Source organism: Lonchura striata, chromosome 10, assembly GCF_046129695.1.
Source record: "Lonchura striata isolate bLonStr1 chromosome 10, bLonStr1.mat, whole genome shotgun sequence".
Lineage (NCBI taxonomy): Eukaryota > Metazoa > Chordata > Aves > Passeriformes > Estrildidae > Lonchura > Lonchura striata.
In genome coordinates, this window is record NC_134612.1 from 21,444,447 (window position 1) to 21,469,359 (window position 24,913).

The window sequence follows — 24,913 nt, forward strand, 5'->3', positions numbered from 1 at the left end:
TCTATTACAGGATTTGCAATTGAACTTTTCATCTTACAAAGCAAATGAGAGATGTACCTAAATCTCATCTTAAAGCACTGATTCCTAAATTAGGGCTTCATAGGTCACAATTACAGGTCCTTCGGGTAAATCAGAGGATAAACTCAGACTCTAGAAACACAGATATATTTTGTTTAAGATGAAATTGCCAGAAACTCAAAAAATAAAACTGAAGCTATAACTTCTGGAAAACATTGTTGACCAGACTAGTGCTCCAGCCTAAGTCCTTTCAGCATAGCTCTTTACCAGGCTTTGGTGTGTTGTATTAAAACGCAAAATTTACATAAAAAGCATGAGTGATGTCCAGCAGTTACGACACCTACTTAAAATCCATATGTGTCTTTCTCATTTGTGTTCTGTTTTGGAATTTATTTATTTTTTTCATTTATGTATTAGACAGCAGCCAAGATGCTATTTGATGCAGGACACTTCCTCCAGTATTTTGATGCTCAGAAAGCAATGCTTTCACTTCAAAACCAGAATACTAATATAAAAAGGAGGTAACAGCATCTAATGACAAAGTAAAATTAATCAAACACAGCCATAGTTATTTAGCACTTACTTTTTTTGGTACTATTAAATTTCATGCCATCCACCTCTAAAAAAAAACCCAAAACAACCAAAACCCAAAAATACTTCAATGAAGTGACCCAGATAACATTTTTACAACTCTCCTTACATAAGGCACCTGATGTTAACTCAAGACATTTTCCACTCGTGCTATCTTTGCAAAGCCTGTGTTCCCTTTCAGGGGAACTTTAGAAACATTCCTCAAGAAAGTCCCTACCAGGTGTATCTCATTTTTCAGTGGATTAGCAGCACATTCCACTACTGGCCCAGAGAAATATTTTGCCTTTTACCAGCTAAACTCAAAGACATTTCTATTGCAGCAGTTTTGGGAGGGAGCAGAGTAACCTAAAAGGGAATTAATTCTTAGTTTTACCTCACCTTTACATCTAATTTACTACTACAGTAAGGAAAATTGATTTTACACTGTACAAAAAGTACTACTGCCCACATTGTAGCTGCAAAAGGCTTGGGAATGTGTGGCTCACTTCTTCCAGAAAATACTGCTGAAAATCCCTTGCAGTCATGGATTAAACTAGGCTTGTCAGAAATCACTCAGTGAACTAGTTAAAAGACTACTGATGCTTGGAAATCAAGGGAAAAAAACCCCAATAAACCTAGGCATTTTAAAACATGAGTAAGCCAGCTTTACTACATTCAGTCTCTTTGTTATAAGCATTATACCAGAAAGGAATGGACTGTCACCACGTGTCAGCTTTAGCTGACATCTGCTAGAAAATAAAAAAAAATTCCCTCCAAGTTAAGCAGCACAAACTGCCTAATTTGTTCATTATGTATTTTGTAAAGGGTGGTCCCTATAGCACAATATTTTAAATCAATATGCAAATCATTATATTATTATTCTAGAAGAGCTATGACATCAACGAGGTTTTAAATAACCCAAGGGGCTTCACTCTTTTTTTTGTTTCATTAACTCAATAGACCCACCTGTCAGCTATGTAAAATTACTATATAAGAAACACTGGAAGTTACACACACTTTGTGCAAACACTTTTCTTAACTGAAACCAAAACAGTTCTCAAAGTTTCACAGGTTTATCAAAATCATTCTCATTACCTGGTCCTGCACATGAAAGACATATCAGGAAAACAAAAGCCTCTACCAACAATTTCTCACTCTGGCATTGTGACCATCACACAGCACATATTGACTGGCACCTGTGCATACAGGATAATCCAAGAGCACGGAAGAAAGCGTGGTGAGCTGGGACTGCCTCCTTGTCACACTCTCTCTCCCTTTTGTGAAATTCCACGACATTGCACAGCTGACCCTTGGTGCTTTTTCCAGCACTGGCCCCTTCCCAAAATGAAGTTTCACCTTTTCACAGAGCAAACACCAGAATATTTTAAATTGTTTCTGTAGAGGAAAGGAAAGAACACATTTGGATCAAACCTGATGCAGCAAGGAGCCTTGCACTTTGTACCAGCAGCAGTAAATTCATCTAAAGCCCCTTAACTGTGAAGGCCCCACACCTCCAGTTCTGCTGAGTAAATTTGGGCACTTGGCTACACTCACTCCACTGGACATGATTCCCCACTTCTTCCCCATCCAAATGGATTATCCAAGGCTACATTCTGCCACACCTAAGGAACCTTCACCACCCAAACTGCAGCAAGGGTAGGTGGTGATACTGAGCAGCTGACAAGTTGAACAAAGAGCTTAAGAGAACACTAGCTGGAGGAAAATGTAAATTCATTCATCAGCCCTGCTGGCCTGGGAATCCTGAGTGATGAGGGAGCTCATGGATGTCACACCGAGGTCATGAACAGCTTAGAAAATTCATGGTGTTTGGGAGAGATCCATGAGGACATGATGAAAGCAAGAATCACTTCTATCACCTTTGAGAAGGTGGATCTGGGATCAGCCATACCTGAGTCACTGTGAGGGTGACAGAACAAATAATCCTGGAAATAATTTCTAAAAAATATAAAGGACAAGAATATCACTGGGAGTGGTATGAAGCTGACTGATGGAATGGAGAATTTGACTTATAAAGAGAATTTGAGAGATACAGAATTGTTTACTCTTGAACAAAGAAGACTTGTGGGGAATCTCATCAAAGTGTGTAAATAATTGATGGGGGTGTGGAAGATTGGAGCCAGTTTGTTCTTCAGGGAATGGAGGAGGGGCAACAGGCATAAACTGAAATACAAGAAATCCCCCTCAACAGAAAAAAAACCCAACCTATTTTATGGTATCAGTAATCAAGGACTCAATAAGGTTGTAGATGTGCTTGGAATGCTCAAAACCCAACTGGAAAATGACCCAGGAAACTTTCTCTAGGTGACTGCTTTGAGCAGATGGCTGGTTCTTCAACAATCTCCTCTGGTCCCTTGTCAAGCTCAAGTATTGTGCAATTCTTTTCTCCTGTAGCCCCTTTACTCACCCAGGATCAGGGACATCCCAGGCACTCCATGAGCCACCACACCCTGGAGCACACTGTCACTGAAATCAACCCCTTCCCCTTCCCACCCACACCACCTCCTCCCAGTTCCCCTGGGCAGAGCACTTTTCTGTCTCTGAAAAGAAATCATTGCAAGTCTAAAAAAAATATAAAAACCCCAACAAAACCAAAATGGTTTGGAAAATTGGCCAAACCCAAACTGCAGTGAATTACTCATGTCTTTCACAGTTCTACAGATGAATACTACAGAATATGATAGTAGTCGTTCACGCAACAATGAAATATTTTCCACATCTCCATTTCAAGATGATTAGATTTTCTTTTGGGGGAGTTCCTATCTGTCTGAAAGTAGGAAGAGGTGCTATTATCTCTTTTTTTTGCAGCTGCTGGATATGGTAAAGCAGTGGGCTGGAACAGAGATCAAGTCATGTTAAAGATGGTTTGGTTTAGTCTGGCTTTCAGTATTCAAACAGCAGTAGGAAAAAAAATCCAATTATAAAAGTAATTATATCTTTAATTGCTTAAACAATCAGCCAGCTGACTTTATGGTGCTCTTGCTGCTGTGCAGGTGTACTTGCAGGTTCTGGCTGCAACGTGTGGGAGTTACATTGTGGTATCCCAGCTTCAGCACAGGAGGGAGGATAAAATACCACAGTAATACAGATACTTACAAATGTATGAGAAAGACAGGCAAGCTTTATAAGGAAACACAATTCCATATATATATATATATATATACACACACACGCACATATATGTGTGTGTACATATATATATATATATATATATATATATATATACACACACATACATATATGTGTATATGTGCGTATAAATATATAGATATAAAATCTGCTTTATCTTCCTGTGAGACGTGTATCTATTCTGGTTCTGACATTTTTCCCTTTTGGACAGAATTAATGTTGAATCTGACCAGAGTTTGCACTATGAGTCGTGTTTCTGGCACTTACAGCACCATTAATAATTATGTATAGATAATAACCTGCCAGAAATACCTGTCTTTTTCTCTGATACATCATCTTAGTAGCATGCTTGAATAAAACAGAGTCTTCTTCAAAAACTTGCTTTGTACATACAAAATCAATTTGAAAAAGGCACAACTTACAGAGGATTGGGTCCAAAATGTTCAAATTTTTCAAGCACATAACTCTTTTACCTCTTCCATATATTTTGTCAACTTTTACGTGGAAAAAATTCAGTTTAACAAAAACATTATAAAAAAATTAATGTCTTTTCAAAATCTCCTTTCTGTGTACAAAAGTAAATTAACACTTAATAAACCACTAAACGCAGCTTAAAATCACAAAAATATTTTGCCACCAAGCATTTGTTTTAATTGAACTTAACTTTTCATTGAAAAATGAACAGCCAGTTTTAAAACTACACTGTCTTAACAGTCTTATTTGGAGGGAATCTTAAATTCTGAGAAGTATCATTTTTTTTAAATGTACAATATATCACCTGCAGTGAAAGAAAGGTGATAATTAGACTCAACTATTAGAAGCACAGGAAAGATAGGCACAGCACACTGAGGTGGTTCTATTACAATACTACAACCAGAGTTTTGCAGCCTACAAAACCAAGAAAAAACACAACAATACCAGAGAAGGGTGTCAAGTAGCAAAGTGGCCACAGAGCATGTAGTGCATAAAAAGGAGCCTCCCATCCCAAATTTGTGCAAAGAAAACTGATTCCAACCAGACTCTGCAGGAGCAGATTCCAAGACACCAGCTGGGTTCAGTGTCAGGCACTGATGTTTGCTGTTTTGTGAGCACATAATAAATCAGCTCACTTGCACAAATTATGCTGGGCTGAAGTATGTCAGTAAAGCTATGGCAGGATTCACTGCAATCATGACTGCACAAAAGATTCAAATATTCTAAATTCACTTGTGAGTTGGGTAGCTTCAAAAGTCTAATCTGGATTCCATTTAAAATGTTATTTTTGCTGGATGAGAGAAAAAAGCAGCTTCACTGGAAATCATTCTGTAGTGAGTCACAGCTGTTTAGTAGTAGTTTGAAACAGTCTGAAATGTTGAAAACATTGAGAAGTCCTCTGAAACTTATAAGGCATCAGGAAGAATTTAGTCATTATGTTTTCCACTGAGCTAATTTAGCAGCATAAGAAGTGCTGATTTGTTGTTTTCAAATAACCTTGTCTTCATCACTTGTACATTCCATTTCTCTTACAAATTCAAAATTTTTAATAACTTTCTGCTTGAAACTGAGGCAAGTTTTGACCATATGTTTCAGGATGGCATTTGCAAAAGTCAAATGATAAAAACAGTGCTAGCAAGCTATTCCAGTATCATTGCCAATGATTTCTCCGCTCTTTTAATACTGTAATTAATAAAATCACCATGTTTTCAATTCAAATTTGCTTCCAAGAAAAAAAAATATAGGCAGCTTAGTAGAAGATAAAGTGATATGTGATATGCAATATGGAGGTTCAGACATTCAAACCTGTTAGCCTAAAATATCTCAATGTCCAACTAATTCTGTCAGTTTTAAATACATGCAAACCTAACTGAAAGCTAGACGGGTGGTAAAACTAAAAACTAAAACCCACAAATCCAAAAATCTCAGAACATATAATTTGATACTTACATAGAAACTTACTTGCTTTTTATATCCTGAAAAATCTCAAGAGGCAGATCATGGATTTAGACACCTCTTGAACCATTAGTGCTATAGATATTATCGACAATCTGCTGAAATTATTACTTGCTGCATTCACAATTCAAAGGGCAATAATTTCCAAAGATTTACCTCTCTATTGCATTAGCACTGATTTTTGTTCATACAGAAAATAACACGGTATATCAGATAGAGCAGCGTAGTTGGTCTGATAAATTCTGCATTTTTTATGGCAACCACTGAAATTATGTCATAAACCCAAAATAAAATTATCAAGAGTTTGTAATATCAAACTTTAGCTTTTCTTTCTTCTCAGCTTCAATCTGTCCTCAAGGAAAATCAAAACACAGTGCACAGAAGCCTGACTGCAGACAGTCATGTTACAACAAATCATCTTTGTATTTCATTTATCCAATGTTATTAGCAGAAAGCAAGCACAAAATTTGAAAGAGAAAAGACAAAAATATTCCCAGAATCATTTCCACAGTGGCAGAGGCAAGCATAGAAAATAAATTATTGTGACTGTGTTTTGTTTTCAAAAAGAAATGACAAACCAGGGCTGAGGACATCTTGTAAAAAGTCATGATGATTTATAACAAACCATTTTAGAACATATGTTGCACATGCATGGTTAAAACCATTACACAACGTTCTATTTTCCAGCTAACTTCTGCTCAGCTGCTGGCTTCAGAGGAGTAAAATATCATGAAGTGAAGGACAGAAAGGACAAACTCAGGTATTAGGCAGGGCACACCTAAACCTGCAGAATCACAGGGCTGACTGAAAAATAAACAGACATACACTTACCCACACTCTAAGCAGTGGCAGCAGCTCCCTGTGGTTGCTGTAGAAGAACTGGCTAAGCTTAATTCAAGAATGGAACATTTCTAAAGAGGTAAATGTCACGGGGTTTTTATAATGCATATTGGGTGTTTAAATTTTGTTGAACTGAGTGTGGTGGGTAGACCTTGGCCAGTTTTCAGACCCTACCCAGCCATGCTCTCATCATCCCTATTCCACAGGGTAAGAGGAAAGCAAGATGGAAAAAATCATTGAACAGGGTATAGATAGAGAGATCACTTATCAATTACCACCATGGGCAAAACAGTGTTAGCAACTGCCAGTTAAAATATATTTGGACAGTGAGAAACAAGCCAAAAAGATTAGAACAGCACTGTCACCCTGCCCTTTTCCAGGCTCAGTTTCACTCCCCTGCCTGTCCAACAACCTTGTCCCTTTTTAAATACACTTTCAGAGGCATCACTGACTTTGCTGATGGCCTCAGCTGTGACCTGCAGGGGATCAAATCCTTAACAATTCCCCACCTTTCTTGTCCCTGCCTCTGAGATCAAATCCTATTAGCAATGTTTGAGGAATGCTCATGTCAATTCTTCTGTCTGAATCATGCTCACTATTCACAATTCTAAGGACATCATGCATTTCCCGTGTCACTGATTTTTTCACCCAAATTCCTTTAATATGGCTCACATGACCAGCTGTTAACCATAACTTGAACCATGCATTACTTCCAAACACACCCCTTTTTTTTTACTGTTATAACCTCTGCATAACAATTCCCTAAAACAACATTACACTTCAAACTACAGCTGATACCATAAGATTATATTTTACAGCTGTTATATTTCAGCATTTTAAAGCTCACAGTATTTTCTATGATGCCATCTGAACTCTTCATGAAATAATTTCTATTCCCCCTCTGCACAGATAGGGATTCTATTATGAGGCACCTTATCTCATGGGCAGGGCTCTTCGTGCTTATCACAGTGCCACTTTTCCATTTATATAGTAGGATTGACAAATAGATTCTATCCATATTTTTGTTTACTGAGCCATTTCCTGTATGGAAACAAATTTGATTTGAAACAGCTCTGAAGTCTAGTAATGGAGAAACCCAATATGTGTCTGTCATAAGAAGGTGGGTGAAAGGAAGTGCAGCAGTCAAAAAGTCAAACTGGAAAAAGAAAACTAGATGGGGAAAGCACTCAAGTTTTATACTATTCTTCTAAACTTTGTTTTCAAGACAATTTTTTGCTACACAAGTCTCTTATTTCCTCATCAAGCTTCTTAATCCTGTATAATTACTTCCTTGGGCTCCAACCCCTGGATCTAGTTCATTTCAAAAGCAGCAACACAGAAAAAAGATTTCTAGAAGTGGAGGACACTAGTCTTTGGCAGTCAGAATCACAGAGAGAAATGATGCTCATAAAGGATCCTATGATTGTTTCAGGACTGATAGGACTTAGGATTGGAAGAGTCTTAAGAACAGAAGAATTAAATTATGAAACAGAGCTGCAGAAACTTTCACATAAGTGCTGTTCAGTTCCACTTCTCATCATTACTTTTTCCCCTTTGTTAAACAGAGATCAATAAAATCATTCTGCTTGTAGGTAGTTGGCATCTCAAACCCATCCTCAAGCTATTTCTATACATTTGAGATGATTCATATGCAGAACTGCAGCATTTAATCTTCATGAAACATAAAATGTGAGCTGAAACCCCATGAGAACTCCAAAATTCTCTCTGAACTATCACATAAATCCCATTTTAAAATGTTGTCAACTTTGAGAAAAGATCTGTAAATTATACCATTTCCCAAAGACTTTTTTTCTAGGAAAATACTGAAGCACAGAAATTTGTTTTCAGACTAAAAGAACATGAGATACAAAGGCAGCAGCACAAAAATCCACGTTTCCTACCTTTAATTCACCATGTACAAGTCTAGCTTTGGATCACTCATCCTACCAGGAATTTCCCAGTAAAAGGGAGAATGCTGGTAGGAGCAGAGTCGAGATTGTGATAGTAACAGTTCTTCTGGCAAAGTGTGAAGTGCAGATGGTGACAAAGATATGCCAATAACTTAAGCAGGAGCTTCCAATAAAACCTCTTGCAGTGCTTATTACACTCTGAATCAAAGGGAAAGGGGCAGCACGGGCTCCCTGGCTCTTTTATTCCACACCAGGCAGTTTAACTACTGCACATCCAAGGGCATCCCCCAGGGAAAATCCTGCACTCCAGATGGGTTTGTGTCTGTCCCAGGCATGAGCCACCTCTAAGGAAGTCAATTCACAGTCCTCAGAGAAGCAAAATCATCATCAGAAATATAGGAATTACTTCCAGTGACAAAACCATAAACAAAAGCGTTTTCTCAAGTATTCCTCTGAGCTCTTTCCATGGCATTCGATGATCAAAATATAAATGATAACCTGCTCCTGCCTATGAATGGTGCTCAGAGATTTAAAACCACAAACAAGACACACTAAGGCTTCTACCAGAAACTATCAATGCACTTGTAACACCATTGTCCATATATTTAAGCTTCTCTTTCCCAAACTTGAGATTGGAATGCACACTGCAGATGAGAACATTTACTGACAGAAAACTAACACATAAGGTTTAAGCACTGAAGTGGCATCTTTATGTTGGTGTATCTGTTTTAATTAGCTTTACTTTTCATGTAGGGTAAATAAAACATTAAGGAGTCAGCCAGACAGAGACACCACAAACTGTTTTTCAAATAGCTCCATGAAATGAGCAAGAATAAAGCTTGAAGAGTGTTATATTTACCTCTGTAGCTCCCAGGGCACTTTTAAGAACACTGGGTCAGGTACACTGAGACACTGAGAAAATGTGCAATTTCTTCCCCACTGAGCTGTCAAGGCATTCATGCTGTGAATAGCTAACACCCTTCTTTGACAACCAGGCAAATATTTCTATTTTCTGCCATTCTAGGCATGACGTATCTCCACGTTGCCACAGTTGATTTGGTGCCAATTCAAGTCAAACTTCAGATGTCTGAGCCAGTAACCGGACAAAATATTCTTGATGAAGCCTTGTCACAAACTCATAGACTGCTGCTTAATACATTTCCAAATAGTTAGATAGTAAAAAGGGCTGTAAAGCTGAAAAAGCTGCAGAGAAGCAGAACACACCTTCACTGAAGTGCCAGAATGGGGATTTAAGCAGCACATACAAGTCAAATATGCTGCTGCTTCTATTTTTTGTTAACATTGCTTCAAAAACACCCCAAGTAAAATTATATAAGGTGATGTTCCTTGAAATTAATTTCATATTTCTCATATTTCAAAAATACATTTATTTAGAGAAGCATAATTAATAACCAATTCTTGCTGAGCAAGGCTAAATGAACAGGTCCAGTTCAAGTGATAGTAGCATATAGATACTATAAACATTATTTTCTCTTAATACTTTAAAAATATAAATATCTAATGACATTTAACTTGTACCTACTGATCAAAAGTTTTAATTTCTGATACTATGAAAGAGGAAGACAGAATGTAGAGAATAATTCTTTTGGTGGGGACGGATCCTGTGGAATATGCTCTACAGGATCAGTACTTCAGTCTTGGCTCTTGTTCATGGGATAAGAATGAGCAGGTAATAATGGTTCAGTGTGTGAATACTCAAATACAAAGCACAATAAACTATTGAGAGTGCAGACTTTGTGCCAAGAATGTAAAGCACTTTTGAGACTGGATTCCATCACAGTGTTTCCTTACTCAGAGCCTCTCTTTCTAGCAAGATCTGGTTTAGTGTTTTAATTCCCATATTACAACCTACAGAGCATTAAAGTGCACAGGAAGTGGCTCAGCCCTGCCCAATACTTACCAATACTGGCATAACCAGGCGTGGATGGATCTCCCCCGCTGTTCAAGGAGACCATAAAAGCTTTATCAGCAAGGTCTGCAGTCTTTGGCAGGTCACAAGGATCAGTGTAAACCAGAGCACCACCAAACCCTGCATCTTCCAGCAGAGAAAGCTGAGGGAACAAAGCAGCACAGGTGACCATTAACAACAGCAGTGTCAGAACACATCACTGGTTTTTAATTACTGCTGTGATAGAGACTTTCCCATGCACCAGGTTCTCACCACAGATTGCTCTGTACCAAGCTGCACTGACAAAGTGCTTGTAGCTCCTTAACAGGTTTACCTGTGATATAAACACCACCCTGAGAATGCCTCAGTTTTGAAAATAATATCACTAAAACATCTTGAGTTGACTTTCCCTATTTTTCATGTTGTTATCTGCAAGATGTTCTTGCTTAGTTTACCTCTTCAAGGGCACAGCACATACTGAACATACTGAATATTTGCTGGCATCAGGATTTCTGGACACAGTTACTCTTCAATTAAGAGAGAAAACAGGAGTTTACAGAACATTTAAAAAAATTAAATTAAATTAAAAAACTCCAGTCTATCTTACCCAAATGTTTGGATCTGCGCCCTGTCAGACAAATAGCTTTTATTTTGTCATTAGAACATCAAAGATTGAGTTGGAATTGGCAATTAGAGTTTCCAAATACCCACAGATCTGGGCCAGAATATCAGACAAACTTCCCCAAATTCAAGGTCAATAGCATCCAAGTACCATAACCTGCAGCAGCTTTTTTGACTGGAAAAACTCAGGTTTTTTCTTTCATCAAGAACTGAAAAATAAGAGGATTTTATTCCAAAACAGCTGAAATCAAACTGTAATATGGCACATACCCCCATGAAATGAGATGACCTTTCTGGGTAATGCTCTGCATATTTGGAATTGCCTGAAGACTACTCACTGATACAAAGCTATATTAATTTTTCAGACAGAAGTAATTCAGGTATTTAAGAATTATCTTACTATTCACTGGGCTGCTCTGCTGATGACTTTCCAAATGTCTCTAAATGGTCTGAGGAATAACTTCAGGTATATGATGTTTTTACACAACTCTTGACTTCACAGGAACCTGAGGACTTTTTACTACACCTCTGTTTCTCAGTTCAATTGTCTTCTTCCTTCTGCATTTTAGAACCTTCTTTTTCATCTTCTGTATGTATATAATTTTCAATTTATCTCCTTGCTGCTGGTATTAAGGAACGTTTATACACAATTCTTTGTGGCTTTACAAGTAGGTAAATTACATGAATATATGGCATCTATGGTTTGAGCCTCATAAGCATTTGGTGTTCAGTTCTGCTTTACTCAACAGCTAAGACAGAAAAAAATATAAAAATAGCAGCCTAGAATTTGCAATATGCTAAAAATAGCGAACCACTATTTGCCATTTCTGTAAGTAAATACATCTAATATTGTTCTTTGCTAAGACCTTGACACTCTTCTGAATTCAGATAAGCAGATGCAAGTTGAACCTGTGAGTCACTTAACCCTACCTATCTTACACAAACAAGCAATGCACAGATGAAAAAGGATGCTTTGAGAGAACTCTAGTCAGATGAGTAGGAGAATGAGAGAAGGTGATTAGCTCAGATGCTTAAAAATATATTACAGACCTTAAATGTAATGCAGGAATAGGTATTTCCCAAATGGTAGGTTCATTTATTACTGTTTTGTTCTGTTTTCAATTCTTGTTCATATTCAGATATTCAGATATTCAGACAGGATTTGATTGCACAAAAAGCAGGGTGGGAGAACTAGGGACACATCATAGCTAAATGATATAACAGGCAGGATTTAAAATAACTATTGCCTTTTCCTGCCTCCATATCCAGCATCTTTTTATTAATCCCCGGTTAATTTAGTAGCACACAAAACAGGAAATACAATTTCTTTTTAAAAGAGAGTTTCAAAAACTTTGCACTTAAAAAAAAAAGAAAAAAAAAAAAAACCACACAAAAAAACCCCAGTATTAAATTCCTCAGTTTTAGTGAGAGAAAGTAACTACATATCTGCTATTCACAAAGTGCAGTAACCACTGCTACCATGGCTACAATCTCTAGTAAGGAGTTGTGTCACACATGTGAAATTACAAAACAGCTTTCAGATTTCAGCTATAATTGCTGCTTTTTAACTTTACAACAGTGACAGCACAACTATATCAACAATAATGTGCATTGTTGACTCCATTTTCATCTTAGATACGTCAACACTTTACCAGCCATAAATTGTCTGAGCACAAAGAAGCCAAAGAAGGTTCTGCATATTTTTTTTACAAGGCACAAGATTGTAGATTAATTCCTTCAGGTAAACCAGTGCACATCTACTCAAATTAATGGATTATTTTAGATTGCAAAACCATCCAACAGCAAAATCTGTTCCTTATGATTCTGGATATATGCGTTGCTCCTCTTCCAAAACCATAAACCTCTCAGAAAAACCTGGAAACAGCAGAACCCTTGGAAACAGATTCTGCTGCCCTCTGTTAACCCTTTAGTTATTTATGGCTGCTTAAGTCCTCCATTTTTAGAGTTACCTTAAAAAATGTGACTGTTTCAATTCAGTATATTAAATCACCCCATAAAACATTCTGGACTCAATTTAATCTAATATGAGACACCTGCTGATTTATCAAAGGCTCTGTCGTGTACCTGGGGACAGTTTAGCCTTGTAAACTCTACACACCACCAGGCACCATTAAATTGCCTTTTAAAGATGATATGGCTGAGGCAGTGAAAAGACAGATTGCAACAGTCTACAGAACTCAGTTTGGCTCTAAGGGGAAAACTCAAAGCTCCTTCTCCATTTTAACATCTCTGAGATGTGGGAGAGGAAACATTTCCCTTTTGCACTGACAAACAGGTAACTGAGCACTGCAATCTGCTCCACATTTCAGACAAGCTTTACTGTGGGACTTTGGCCACAAACCTACTGGCAGGTATTAGGTCCAAAATAAGCAAGCTGAGCATGACTGTTTGCTGAGGAAAAAGAAAAGAAGCAACAAGAAACAGGGGCCACCACCTTTCACAGGTGGCTTCAGTGTGTTTTAGCTCACCTGAGGCCAGTGTGCACCTGAAGGAACACTTAATTAGGGGTCATATTAATGATCTGAACACAGAACAAACCTACCAAACAGAACAGACTGCAGCCTCTGTGACTCTCCAGCATCATGCTGGAGCTGCCCAGCAGTGACTGCTGGTAAGCAGGGAAGCAGTGCAGCAGGTACTGGCCTCAAGCTGGATTTGTTATCTTCCACCTGAGTGCAAAGTCTGACTCTCTGAAGATCTTTTCCCTGCTCTCTTCTTCTCACCTCAGACCATCCTTGCACCCTGTGGACACCACACAGCACAAAACCAATCAGGTAATCAGCCTTCATTATTTTCCAGGGGCTGCACTGGACTGGTTACCTGCTAATCCCAGAGCTTCGGAAAATTAAAACCATGCACACTGAGGCATGGAGCTACTCCAGAAGTGCCCTCTCTTTCCAGCTGAAAATAAAGCATGACTGATGCAGCACTACTCAGATGTTCTGTGCATGGAAGCCACGTCTGGGGTTGAGTTTAAGCTGTCATTTCATAAGCAGATTGCAGAAAATCACATCACGCTTTGGTCTCACCTGGATTACAGCAACTGTGAGTACAGAGGGTTTCCTACACTGTTCTCTCACTGCATCTGGACAGCTCAGATCCTGTTTCTAGCACCTCTGATCCTGCAAGACCCTAATGTTTAAAGACAATTAAATAAGCATGCCATCTTTTCCCTCTCCTTTGTTTCGACTCCCAGCAACGTTCTGCTACAAATAATTTAGAAAGTAGCAATGCATGATTCCTAACAGGGATGGTTAACAAGGCTTCTGAATGCTCCAGAAAAAAAGAAAAGAAGATTATGAAACTAACTGTGGGTTAGATCAACGTACTAATTGCATATTCAAATAGCTTCTCATTATTAGCAATTCTTCTCACCATATTTGCAAGTGGTTCCAAAGAATGGACAAGTCTCCTGAGAACCCACTGTACACACAGTTCTCCCCCTCATGATGTTTTACAGCTGTGCAGTTTGTGCTTTATGAGGTAAACACCAGCCCTTTTACTGACAAATATTGCCTAAGTCCACTTTCTAAGCTTGTCCATTTATGTGTCCTGATCCACAGAAATGACTGAGCCACCGTAGAAAACTTATTTCACAGGAGTATCTCAGTATATTCCCTGCAAGCCTAATGAAAATGGGACACTGAGCAGACAAGAGGAAGATGCTGTTAATACATGACTCAGAAGGCATTAATAAAAACTGAAGAGCTTATTCCTTAATGGAATGGGAAAAAAAAACATGGAAGAGATCAAGAGACAGAGTGACAGATGTAAAGGAATTCAGAAACTTGTCCACAGATTAGACACCACAGAATCCAGCCTCAGGAAACAGAGCTGTGAAAAACCTGTTCACTAATCCATAGAACAACCTGTTCTTTTATTGACTCATACATTATTTAAGATAAAGCAGTTCAGTACAAGATACATTGGCTTACAATTCTATATAGCAAGTGACTTTGCCATCGTGGAAGATTCCATTCTTACTCAAAACAAGTAGCACTAACAATGTGTCTGGAAAATTTGATTTAAAATACAGCAACTTCCAAACACATTCCACCACTTGTAGAGAGATTTTCAAATCAAATTTTAGCGCTGGAAAAAAAAAATTATCCAGATCTTAATTTTATTATAGGTTCCCTACTGTTATTAGGGTCAATACAAATTCAGTGGCATTTTCTTATCTGATATAATTCTGCTTTCAACTCTATTACACTTTCCATCCTTACATAATAGTAAATAAAACAATATAAATTAGCTGCATGACAGTATTTAAGAGTTCTCTTCTATCTCATTATATATCATGTACTATGCTAGTATATTTTAAAAGTCTACATTTCAAAAAGCCCTTTAAGTACACCTTGATGTCTGATGTTAAAAGTGCCTAAAAATGTAGTTCTCATCTTCAGAAGTCATTTATGTGAATGGACTTCACACTGTTGAAAGTGTATCCTCACTGCTGTTCAGATAATCACACTAACAGATAATATTAGCCTGCTCACTGAAACTTCTCAGAGATTTTTTGAAGGTTTTTCTATATCAAAATTGTGTCTGGTAAAGTAAAAGAACCCTAAATAAACACATAAAACATGCTTCAGCTACAAACACTTGCAGTGTCTTAGGGAGATTTTTTTTTAAACACTTAAAATGGCAGCTTACACTACTAAAATCTCCTTAAAGCTGCACACAGAATTGCAAAGATTGTATTTTACACAATAAGTGTTAATGACATCACAGTTCATTAGACAACAAAGGCCTTTAACAGCAAAGTTAATTTGGGATCAGGTTGTTACTCTAACATACAACCTCCTCCTTGTAACTTCAGGCCAAAACTCTTCCTCTTCCTGTAGGCAGATTCACAATCTCACTTTTTATTACAAATCCAGTCAGTGCTAACAAAGCAAACCATGGACATAGCACATTCATAAAATAAGAAACAATATCCTGTTTATATGTTGTCTCTATATAATTGTGATCCCTTTTCTCTGTCTCTTCCAGGTAAACCTCAGAAAAATGCATGCAGAATTTTATATTCAAGGCCATAATAGATATGGAGCATGGAAACAAAAATAAAGAAAAACTAATCAGTAAAAAAAATTGTATATCAAAAATACATTAAAAAATACATGTTTGTACCTAATACATATTATTTGGAGTAAAATCAAATATATTAATGTTTTAAAAATCTATTGTCATTATACTTCAGTGCAATGATCAGCATTAATTAGACAAATAACAGTAATCAGTTTTTAACTGCTGCATTTTTAAATTCATAGTGCAATGTGCAAATACATGGTTCATTAATCTGAGACACAGCTTTACTGGACAGGTTAACAGTTATTAATTACTCTTTTCTACTGAAGTCCCAATTAAAACCATGATGTTCTAAAAGGATCTCCCATCTCATTTGACTAATTGGCAGTAGGCACAATTATGAAGCAAGAGCAAGGTACATTTAAACTATTGAAAGATCTCACTGATGCATCTTTTTTATTTCTGTAGCAGACTGGGTAGAAAAGTAAGATTAAGATACTGTGGGTATAACCAGATGCTGCTACCCTCTCATTTACCTACTGTAATACAGAGCATTTGGAAGGGGCTTGGTAACACAAACTAAACTCAAGGTGGAAAAAAACCACTTAAATACACATATCTTCATCTATATGCCACCCTTCCAAATTTTAAGTTTTCAACAAAGTAAGGTTTGGTTTCACCTTGTATTTTGAATACTGCACTTGATGTTTAATCAGGCTTCAGGATTCCCAATCACAAAGATCAAGGGATGTTCAAAGGAATTTGGAGGCAAAACTCTGTGTGAAGAGGTTTTGCCTTTTGCTGATCAACCCTCAAGGCTCTGTGCTAAGGCTGTAAAAGGGATGGAGGATGCAGCCAGTTTAATGGGGACCATAAAAAGAAACACATCTTTTCTTTCCAGCTCAAACACTGTCCTTGCCTGAGGAATAGCATCATTGTTATATTGAACAAACAGGGCTGGGAAAGGGATTAAGCTGCATAAAACTTGCAACAGCTATAAATGCATACACAGTGGTCTCATAAATGGCAAGCTATTGCCATAAAGGTCTTAGAAGGGGGAAAACATATTGCAATGGAATTTATCAAACTATTCCTGCCATACAGTGACATATATAGGAACAATACAAAATCAAAGAGCTGCTCTGTATCATCAGCTTAAGACTTTGATGTAGTCACTACCAGAGAAACGATAACATGAAGTGCATTTATTTGTGGAAAGAATCTGACAAGCATATCTAAGATTTGTTTAAGGCATTTTCTGTAATCACTTTTCAAACTAAAACTGGCTTTCACAAGTCTCAATTTTCAAAACTTTTCCCTTTTTTTAATTATCTAGAAAATTATTTTTAGGGAAGAGAGAGTCTCCTTTTGTATTTCTTGGATGTCCTACAGACTGTGGGAAGAAAAGCAGAAGGGAAGGGGAAGACACTTTACAATGTTAATCACAAAAATCTGCCATTGAGCAATGGGGCTGTAGGGCAGTGATGAGTCAGAGTACTTTGCACATCAGTTTACCATCCATTATATTTTTAAGTACATTCCTCTGCCAGGTAAGTGCTATCCAAGGACAGTAGTCACAACTGGTCACAAGCTTGTGGTGAGCTGGTTTTACTGGAATCCACACAATGACCTGTGGACAGCTGTGGCAGTAGAGGAAAAACCTTTGGAGACTTCCCCTCCAAACCAAAAATCATCTTGGTTTAATTCTGTAATCCTTGCACAGAAAAAAAAAAATTAACACCCTGCTCCTACATGTGGTATTGAGCTTATCAAGAACTGAATGTTCTGTCCCATACTTTTTCTTCTGTTTGCTGCCTGCACATCTTCTATACAGTTTTATCAAAGAAAAGTAATTTGTTACACATCAGCAGTTTTTAAAAATGGAATTTTTCACAATAGGATATTTGGACAATTAAACATAAGCCAGATATACTGGCAGTTCCCTGTACTAGATTTCAGCAACTTTTAATACAAATTGAGTGCATATTTTATTGCCAGATCTTGCTTACCACTGCTAAGAAATTCACAATGTTCAATCTAATTAAAAATGAAATTGAACTACAATTCCCTAGAAACAAGGGCTGATTGGACTCAATAAGCTTTACTTAATTTATTTCAGAAACAAAATAATTGAATTGCTTACAGTCCAGAAAAAAAGAGCTCCATTATTTGATGAGTATATAATACAAAGCCTTTCGTATTGCTATTGCATTCCTACGTCTTCAGGAAATACTACTCACTTCTAAATAAGCATGTAGAGGAACACTGTGTGCATAATAAGCATCATTAAATATGCCGTAAACATTAAAAAGAAACAGGCTGTATGAATGTCCAGATGAGCAACCTCCAGAAAGCCAATAGCATTTCCCTGTTCCCACTGAAACTGTTGTTTCTGATTATGTTTATGGTTATTCCAGTCTATGTTTAGACTCTATTACAGAGAGAATAAAGCTGAAGATCCATCATACAAAAAACAATTACACAAAGATATAATTATAATCTTGCTAAATCATCAAGAATAAACTGATTAGACCCTTTGTTGGATTTTATGCATTCTACCCAACTCTTAAACCAAAATCCACCGAACTGCCAACAGAGTCACAGACCAAAGTCAAATCTACCAACGTCCCCCATTTTTTTTTTTTTTTTTTTCCCTTATTTACTTATTTTCCTACCACTAGAGAAATTAAGATCAACAAGATCTGATTTTCAAACACTGCACCCAGCACAGGGCACTTCTCCCCCAGAAAGCTGCAATTTCAGCTTCCTGAAATTTTGTGCAGGACACAGAAAACCACAAAAAGCAGCAGCCACCCTGGGGAGGTGGCTGCAGTTCCACTGTGCCTGCAGCCACTCTGCTCACCACAAACATTTGGGGCACCTGCTCCCAACCTCAGGAGGCTCTCAACTCTCTGCAATCTTTTTGTTCTTACTCTGGGCTCCAGCAGCAGGCTGGAGATATCCCAGTCATGGGATCACAGAATGGTTTGGCTTAGGAGGGACCTTAAAGCTCCTCTCATTCCAACCCCCCACGAAATATCAGCAGGAATAAGGGAGAAGATGAGCAGAGAGCAAGGGAAATACCTAATTTGTATAAACACCCCTCACTGTGCCTCATATGCAGTGCAAACTCATAACATTTGATTCTCTCTACAATCTTTTCTCAACTAAAATGTAAATATCCTTGGGGTACCTGGAATATTTTCCAGTACCAACACTGGGAGTTAGAAGTGTTGAAATGAAATCAGCAATGTTGAAATGAAAATGGCCCAAGCCATCCTTCTGTCTCAAAGATAAAAGTAGAATTATGACTTTTCTAGCTCCAAGGGTGTAGCTGCTGTATGGGATCCACCAAGGCATCAACAGATGCTCTCAGAACCCACAGAGCAATCAGACAGAGATTTGCAATTAAGGCGCATTTACTGCCCCAAATGTTAGATTGTTAAAACAACAGCTGCCTTCAGTGGACCTGTGCAAAACCAATACCTATTCACTTTTATTATTATTATTATTATTATTATTATTATTATTATTATTATTACAATTCTTAACCGATTACTAGTACTAGAAAATTCTAGTGTTTTGCTTTGGTTTTTTGTTAAGTAAAAAAAGTACTCCCTGCTCAACTCCTTCCTGGTCTATTACATTGCATCCAGGTTTCATGCTTTTAAAAAATAATGCCTTGGATGTAATATAACAGTCTTTTGAGACTGCATAACTTTGCTATGTATTTTTAAATTTACATCTTATTTAATTTTATGTTTCCAAGTAGACATATAAAGATACAGAGTGTGCTATACGTAAGCCTTGGGCATATCTATATATCAACTAGGAAAAGTGAATATTATTAATTGGTTAATTAATATTTTAGCTTCATTTATGGAAAAGAGCAGTGTTTAACTACTTGGTTAGCATGGCTTTAAGTAAATCAATACTCAGAATTAACTTATTTATCTTCCTTATTAGAAAAACAGTCACAAACTAGGAGTGATAAAAGAAATGATCATAAAGAATGTGCCCTAGTGCATGAAGTCATTTCAAGAACTATAAATATTAAAGAAGTTATTATAAACCTTAGCAATAAAAGTCCTTTATAAATTATCAGTACTGATTTCTGCTCCTAAGCTCCCCTAGAAATTCCGAAATTAAAAATTAGGCTAGACTTGATTGTGTTTCCTCACTGACATTTCAGAAACTAGAATTTTTTTCTACAAGAACTTATCCATGAACTGTGCTAGACAGAACATATCATGAATGCATCTTTCCTCCTGAACATCAAGGTTTAAAGTGGAATATGTAATAAACTGAAGCACCACTTAATATATAACTCTGGTGCAGCACAACTGCGGGCAATCTACACAAAGGATACAACAGCTGAAAAAGCCAACATGTGCAGCTTTTGTGTCTTCCTAGGTCCTTTCTTTTTCACTGCTTTCCACTCAGCACATCAGTAAAACAGAGCTCTGCCTCCTCCTGTGACCTACTAAATAGCCCATTTCACCAAAATGAAATAGGAGAAAGAGCTACATGAAGGAGGTCCAAGGTTGAAGCACTTGATGAGAAGAGGGAAGGCAGCTGGATTAGTTTGGCAGTCACAAAGCACTACAAAGTCATTAATTCACCAGCAGTTAGGGGAAAAAAACCAACAACCCCCAGCTCCTCTTCAGTAACATCAGTCTACAATTAGTTCCAAAACATCAATCCAAAATTATGTCCTTCTCCTGTCTTAAAAAATAAAGTGAAAAATATAAAATGTGAAAAGTATGTCCAACTTGCTGTCACTAAGATTTTTTTCATGTGATTAGGAAAGGAGGACCCTCATAACAAACAAGGTCATACAAGGGTGGTTAAGAAAGATATGGTAGTAAAACCCTTGCTCTGTCACTCTTCTCAACTAGGTCATTGACAGCACATTATTTTTATCTTTCTCTGACAATTTTTTGGGGAAGGAAAGACCAAAAGAAAATATCTTTTGAAACCTTGTACATTAAAAACACAGTTCCTTCTGATGGGCCAACAGAAAAGATTTAGCACCACTTACAGCTCCTAGAGCTCCACTAAATTTTCTAAATGACAAACAGAATACTGCAGTTATAAGATGAATGAAAAAGAAATACAATAAAACTCATGATCAATCAACATCTGTTACACCACTGTAACTCCCAAGACAACTTGCAGAAAAAGCCTTTAAAGAATATACAACTTCACTCTGAGGGAAAAGAAAAAAAACAAACTGAAAACCATCACAAAACCAAACAAATGCCAAACCAAAAGCCTCCAGCTTAAAAACCCAAATAAAAACTGCATCTCAACACCAAGTTACACAACAGGACCAGGTAATGAATAAATGGTGTGACACTGAACGACGACCACAATCACAGGCCCTGGTGTTTAGCCCAGGTCAGAAATCTATAAAAAATCAAGGAATATTTCGAAGTTCAGAACAAACATTTTATCTTGCAATAAGTTTGCAAAAGAGACAGAGTGAAAAAAAAAGCTCCACAAACAGAAATTTCTGTTCTCAGCCATTAATTTCTTCTCTTTGTCGACTGACAGTGGTGACTAATTTTGTACTTACTATTGCTTCTAACTAAAAAGGTGAAAAGGAAACCAGTTCAGGGTTACAGGGCAAAATTACTTTTGCATCACTTAGTACTGGAAAATGCATCTCTATCCATTCTGTTTAGAAAATTGGCAGTTACTGAAATCCTCGTGCCTAAGCCTGCGTTTAACTTTAGCTTTACACCAAAGTAACACCCTCAATGTCAATAACCCTTATTTGGTAAGAAACTCAAAGTCAGGCTTTGTGACCTTTATTTGTTGGTCTCCTCTCTCAAGTAGTAAGTGACTGGATGAGAGGAAAGTGCCTCAAATTGCATCAGGAAAGTTTCAATTAGATATTACGAAAAATTCTTCACCAAAAGGGTTATCAAGCCTTGGAAAAGGCTGCCCAGAAGTGGTGGAGTCACCATCCCTGGAGGGATTGAAAAGATGTGAGGATGTGGCACTTGGGGACATGGTTTAGTGGTGGGTTAGGGGAGGGAACTTGAGGATCATAAAGGTCCTTTCCCACCTAAAGGATTCTGTGATTCACTGTGTATGAAGCTAATTCTCTCAGGGGATGGAAAAATAATATACACATAATTGTTATTATTATTTTTGATAGCAAATACTAAAGGTTAATCCTAAAATAGACAAAGTACACAAAGATAGTTAATTGTAGTGATAGACACTATTTAAACAGGGAAACTAATTAATACTCATCTTTCTAACAAGGGCCTACACAGTTAAAATGCTTAGAGCAGGATGACAGGGGTTTTAAAATCAAATTTACCTTTTAGAGGTTTTGCCAGCATCTACTAAAGTGTCCTTTCACACAAGATTGCTGAGGAGAATGATCTCTTCATATGCCATTCTATGAAGATACTGAGTTACAGAGGCGGCTCTGACAGTAAAACCCTGATCAGCTCTTTGCTCCCAGTATGATAATCTTTGATTATTAGAAAACAACTTAACACTTTGAGGGCTGTCTTGGAAATATTTATATTAATTTCATCTCACAGTCATTGATGTTCAGTTCCAGACTTACTATTTAAGACCTTTTCTGCAACAAAATAACATAAATTTTCTAGAAAACACTCTTTTGGAGGGATATTGCTTCATATTGGGTTGGATTTTTTTCCTTTTCAAATTTAATGAGATAACAGATAATTATAGTAATGTTAAAGACATCTTTTTTCCTCATCCTTTACAAACAATTTCAGAGGCTGAAGAAATCATGGTGTAACACACCTTGACCGCGACACACTGACTAGCTTAGTTCAGGAATAAAAGCTTAAAATGTGTTTGGGTGTTTTTTAAGAAGCATAGATTTGTTAAGAACTCATCACACTATCTATTAATCTTGAGTCCAAGAAAAAAAAAATCTTTCTAATACCCTTAAAGGGTGAAAACTAATGTTTAGCATGCAGGTGGTACCTTCAGAATTCCATCAGTTACTCTGGGCTGTTCACATTTAGATTGAAGCTGGAATATTTTGTCTATCTTTCTTTTTTTCCCACCTCATAATAAATGGTAAAGCACTACCAGAGTTTTATATGCCTGGTTTCCAATGTCCAATTCTATATCAAGAAATGTTTAAGTATCTACCTAGAGGACCTCATCACCAAAAGCTATTGCAGAGATAAACAGACTCAGAACTGAAATATCCCATTTCACAGAACAGGCATGATTATAATTAAATTGCTCCAGACACATCCTCCACTTCAGGGAGTCAAGACACCTATGATTGCCAATAATATACTTGGACTCCTCTCAGGTATTCCAAACCAAGAAAAAAATAGATTTTGCTTTGAATGGGACTGTTCTAAGGCAGGAAGAGGAGGCCAGATCCCAGCTCTCCTAATAGATTCCAAATGCTTTCTTTGTATCTCCTTTTTAAGGAACATTGCAGCACCTTACCATGGTAAGTGTCAGTAATTTCTACACAGATGCTCCAGACTAATTAAACTCTAATGTCTCATAAAGATTTCTTCAGCCTGTAATCCAAGAATGGCCTGAACCAGCAGATTTGGGCTTGTCTTTTTTTCTTGTACTCCATAATAAGAGGAACAGGAACGGGACGTGCCCAGGTGGTTAAGTGGATTAAATGTTATCATTTTTCCTCTGAGATTACAGTGGAGGCCTGACTGAAATGAGTTGTCAGGTCAGTTCCCCAGTGGACATTTTATAACATAAACCCATCACATATAACTGAATACTGATATAAGAGGCAATATAGTCAATTCCCACTCCAGGGAAAACCAAGATTGACTCAGAAGTGAAATATATGCTTCCATCTTATTGAAAGGGAGGTCTCTCCAGGTCACCTCAAGGTCACCTCTAAGGCTGTGTGCTAACAATTCTTGTGCATAATAACTGACAGTGGGAAAATACAAATAACATGTTCAACTATCAGTGCAGGCACTCCTCCAGCCTTCACAAAGTGCAAACACTCTGTCCTCCACCTAAAATATTACCTGTACTTACACATAACTGAGCTGCCCTGACAGATCTCAGCCCATGCACATTCTGTGGTTATTCACAGTTACAAGGCTTCCCTGGGCAGCTTTGTGAGAATTTGGGTTTGCTTGGTTAAGGGTGCTTTATCTGATGAAGAGACTGATTTTTTGAAGAAATCTGAAAGTACAAGTGATGTGAAATTTGAAACAAACAATGAAAAATTGCACCTTAAATTAGTCAAGGAAAGTAGCGCCCAACATTTTTTCCTTAAGGTTCCAGTGACTGTGATCATGTGATTTTTGTTTTCTTTCCCAATGACCATAAGGAAGTTCAAGAATCTTTTTATTTGCAACAACCCTGATTGATTCTATATATCAAAAAGCATTCCAATCAATGCTTTTAAAAAAACCAAATAAAATTAAAAAAAACCAACAAAACAATTACCATGAATGAGCACAACTCCAAATATGGAGAATTGCTCTCAGAAGAGTATGTGCAATACTGAAATAAAACAAAAAAAAGCACAAATAAAAACCCCAGAAGCCAAATACAAAAACCAAACTCACTTAAAAATATGAGAATGTAGCAGGATAACATACAAAGGAAGCTGCCATTTCGCTAGGTTTAGATCAAGAGAAAACAACAGTCTAACTTTGTTGCACATGCTGTTTGTGAATTATTCACTGAGATGTAAAGAGGGAATTAAAATGTCTGAGTTCTCATATTGAAATCTTCTCCTGTTAAGTGAAAATATGTTCGCTGTGGTAGAATTGCCTTCTGCACAGAAGGTTAGTTTAATGTTTTGGCAATCGAAACAAAATATTCCAAGTGGTTATTGCTGTACTTGCAAAGAGGATGCTAATTATATTCATAATGATGGACTTGGTGTTTTTCTTTTCAAATTCATGCACATGCA

General features: G+C 37.2%; 1 protein-coding gene across 1 annotated transcript in view; it reads right to left on the reverse strand.

The window, feature by feature from the left end:
• Positions 1 to 24,913, reverse strand: part of NAALADL2 (N-acetylated alpha-linked acidic dipeptidase like 2) — a 413,827-nt gene that overhangs the window by 127,059 nt on the left and 261,855 nt on the right. Inside the window, exon 7 of the mRNA XM_077785540.1 lies at positions 10,336 to 10,486. Within this exon, the coding sequence (XP_077641666.1) occupies positions 10,336 to 10,486 (151 nt within the window). The remainder of the gene's footprint in view (positions 1 to 10,335; positions 10,487 to 24,913) is intronic.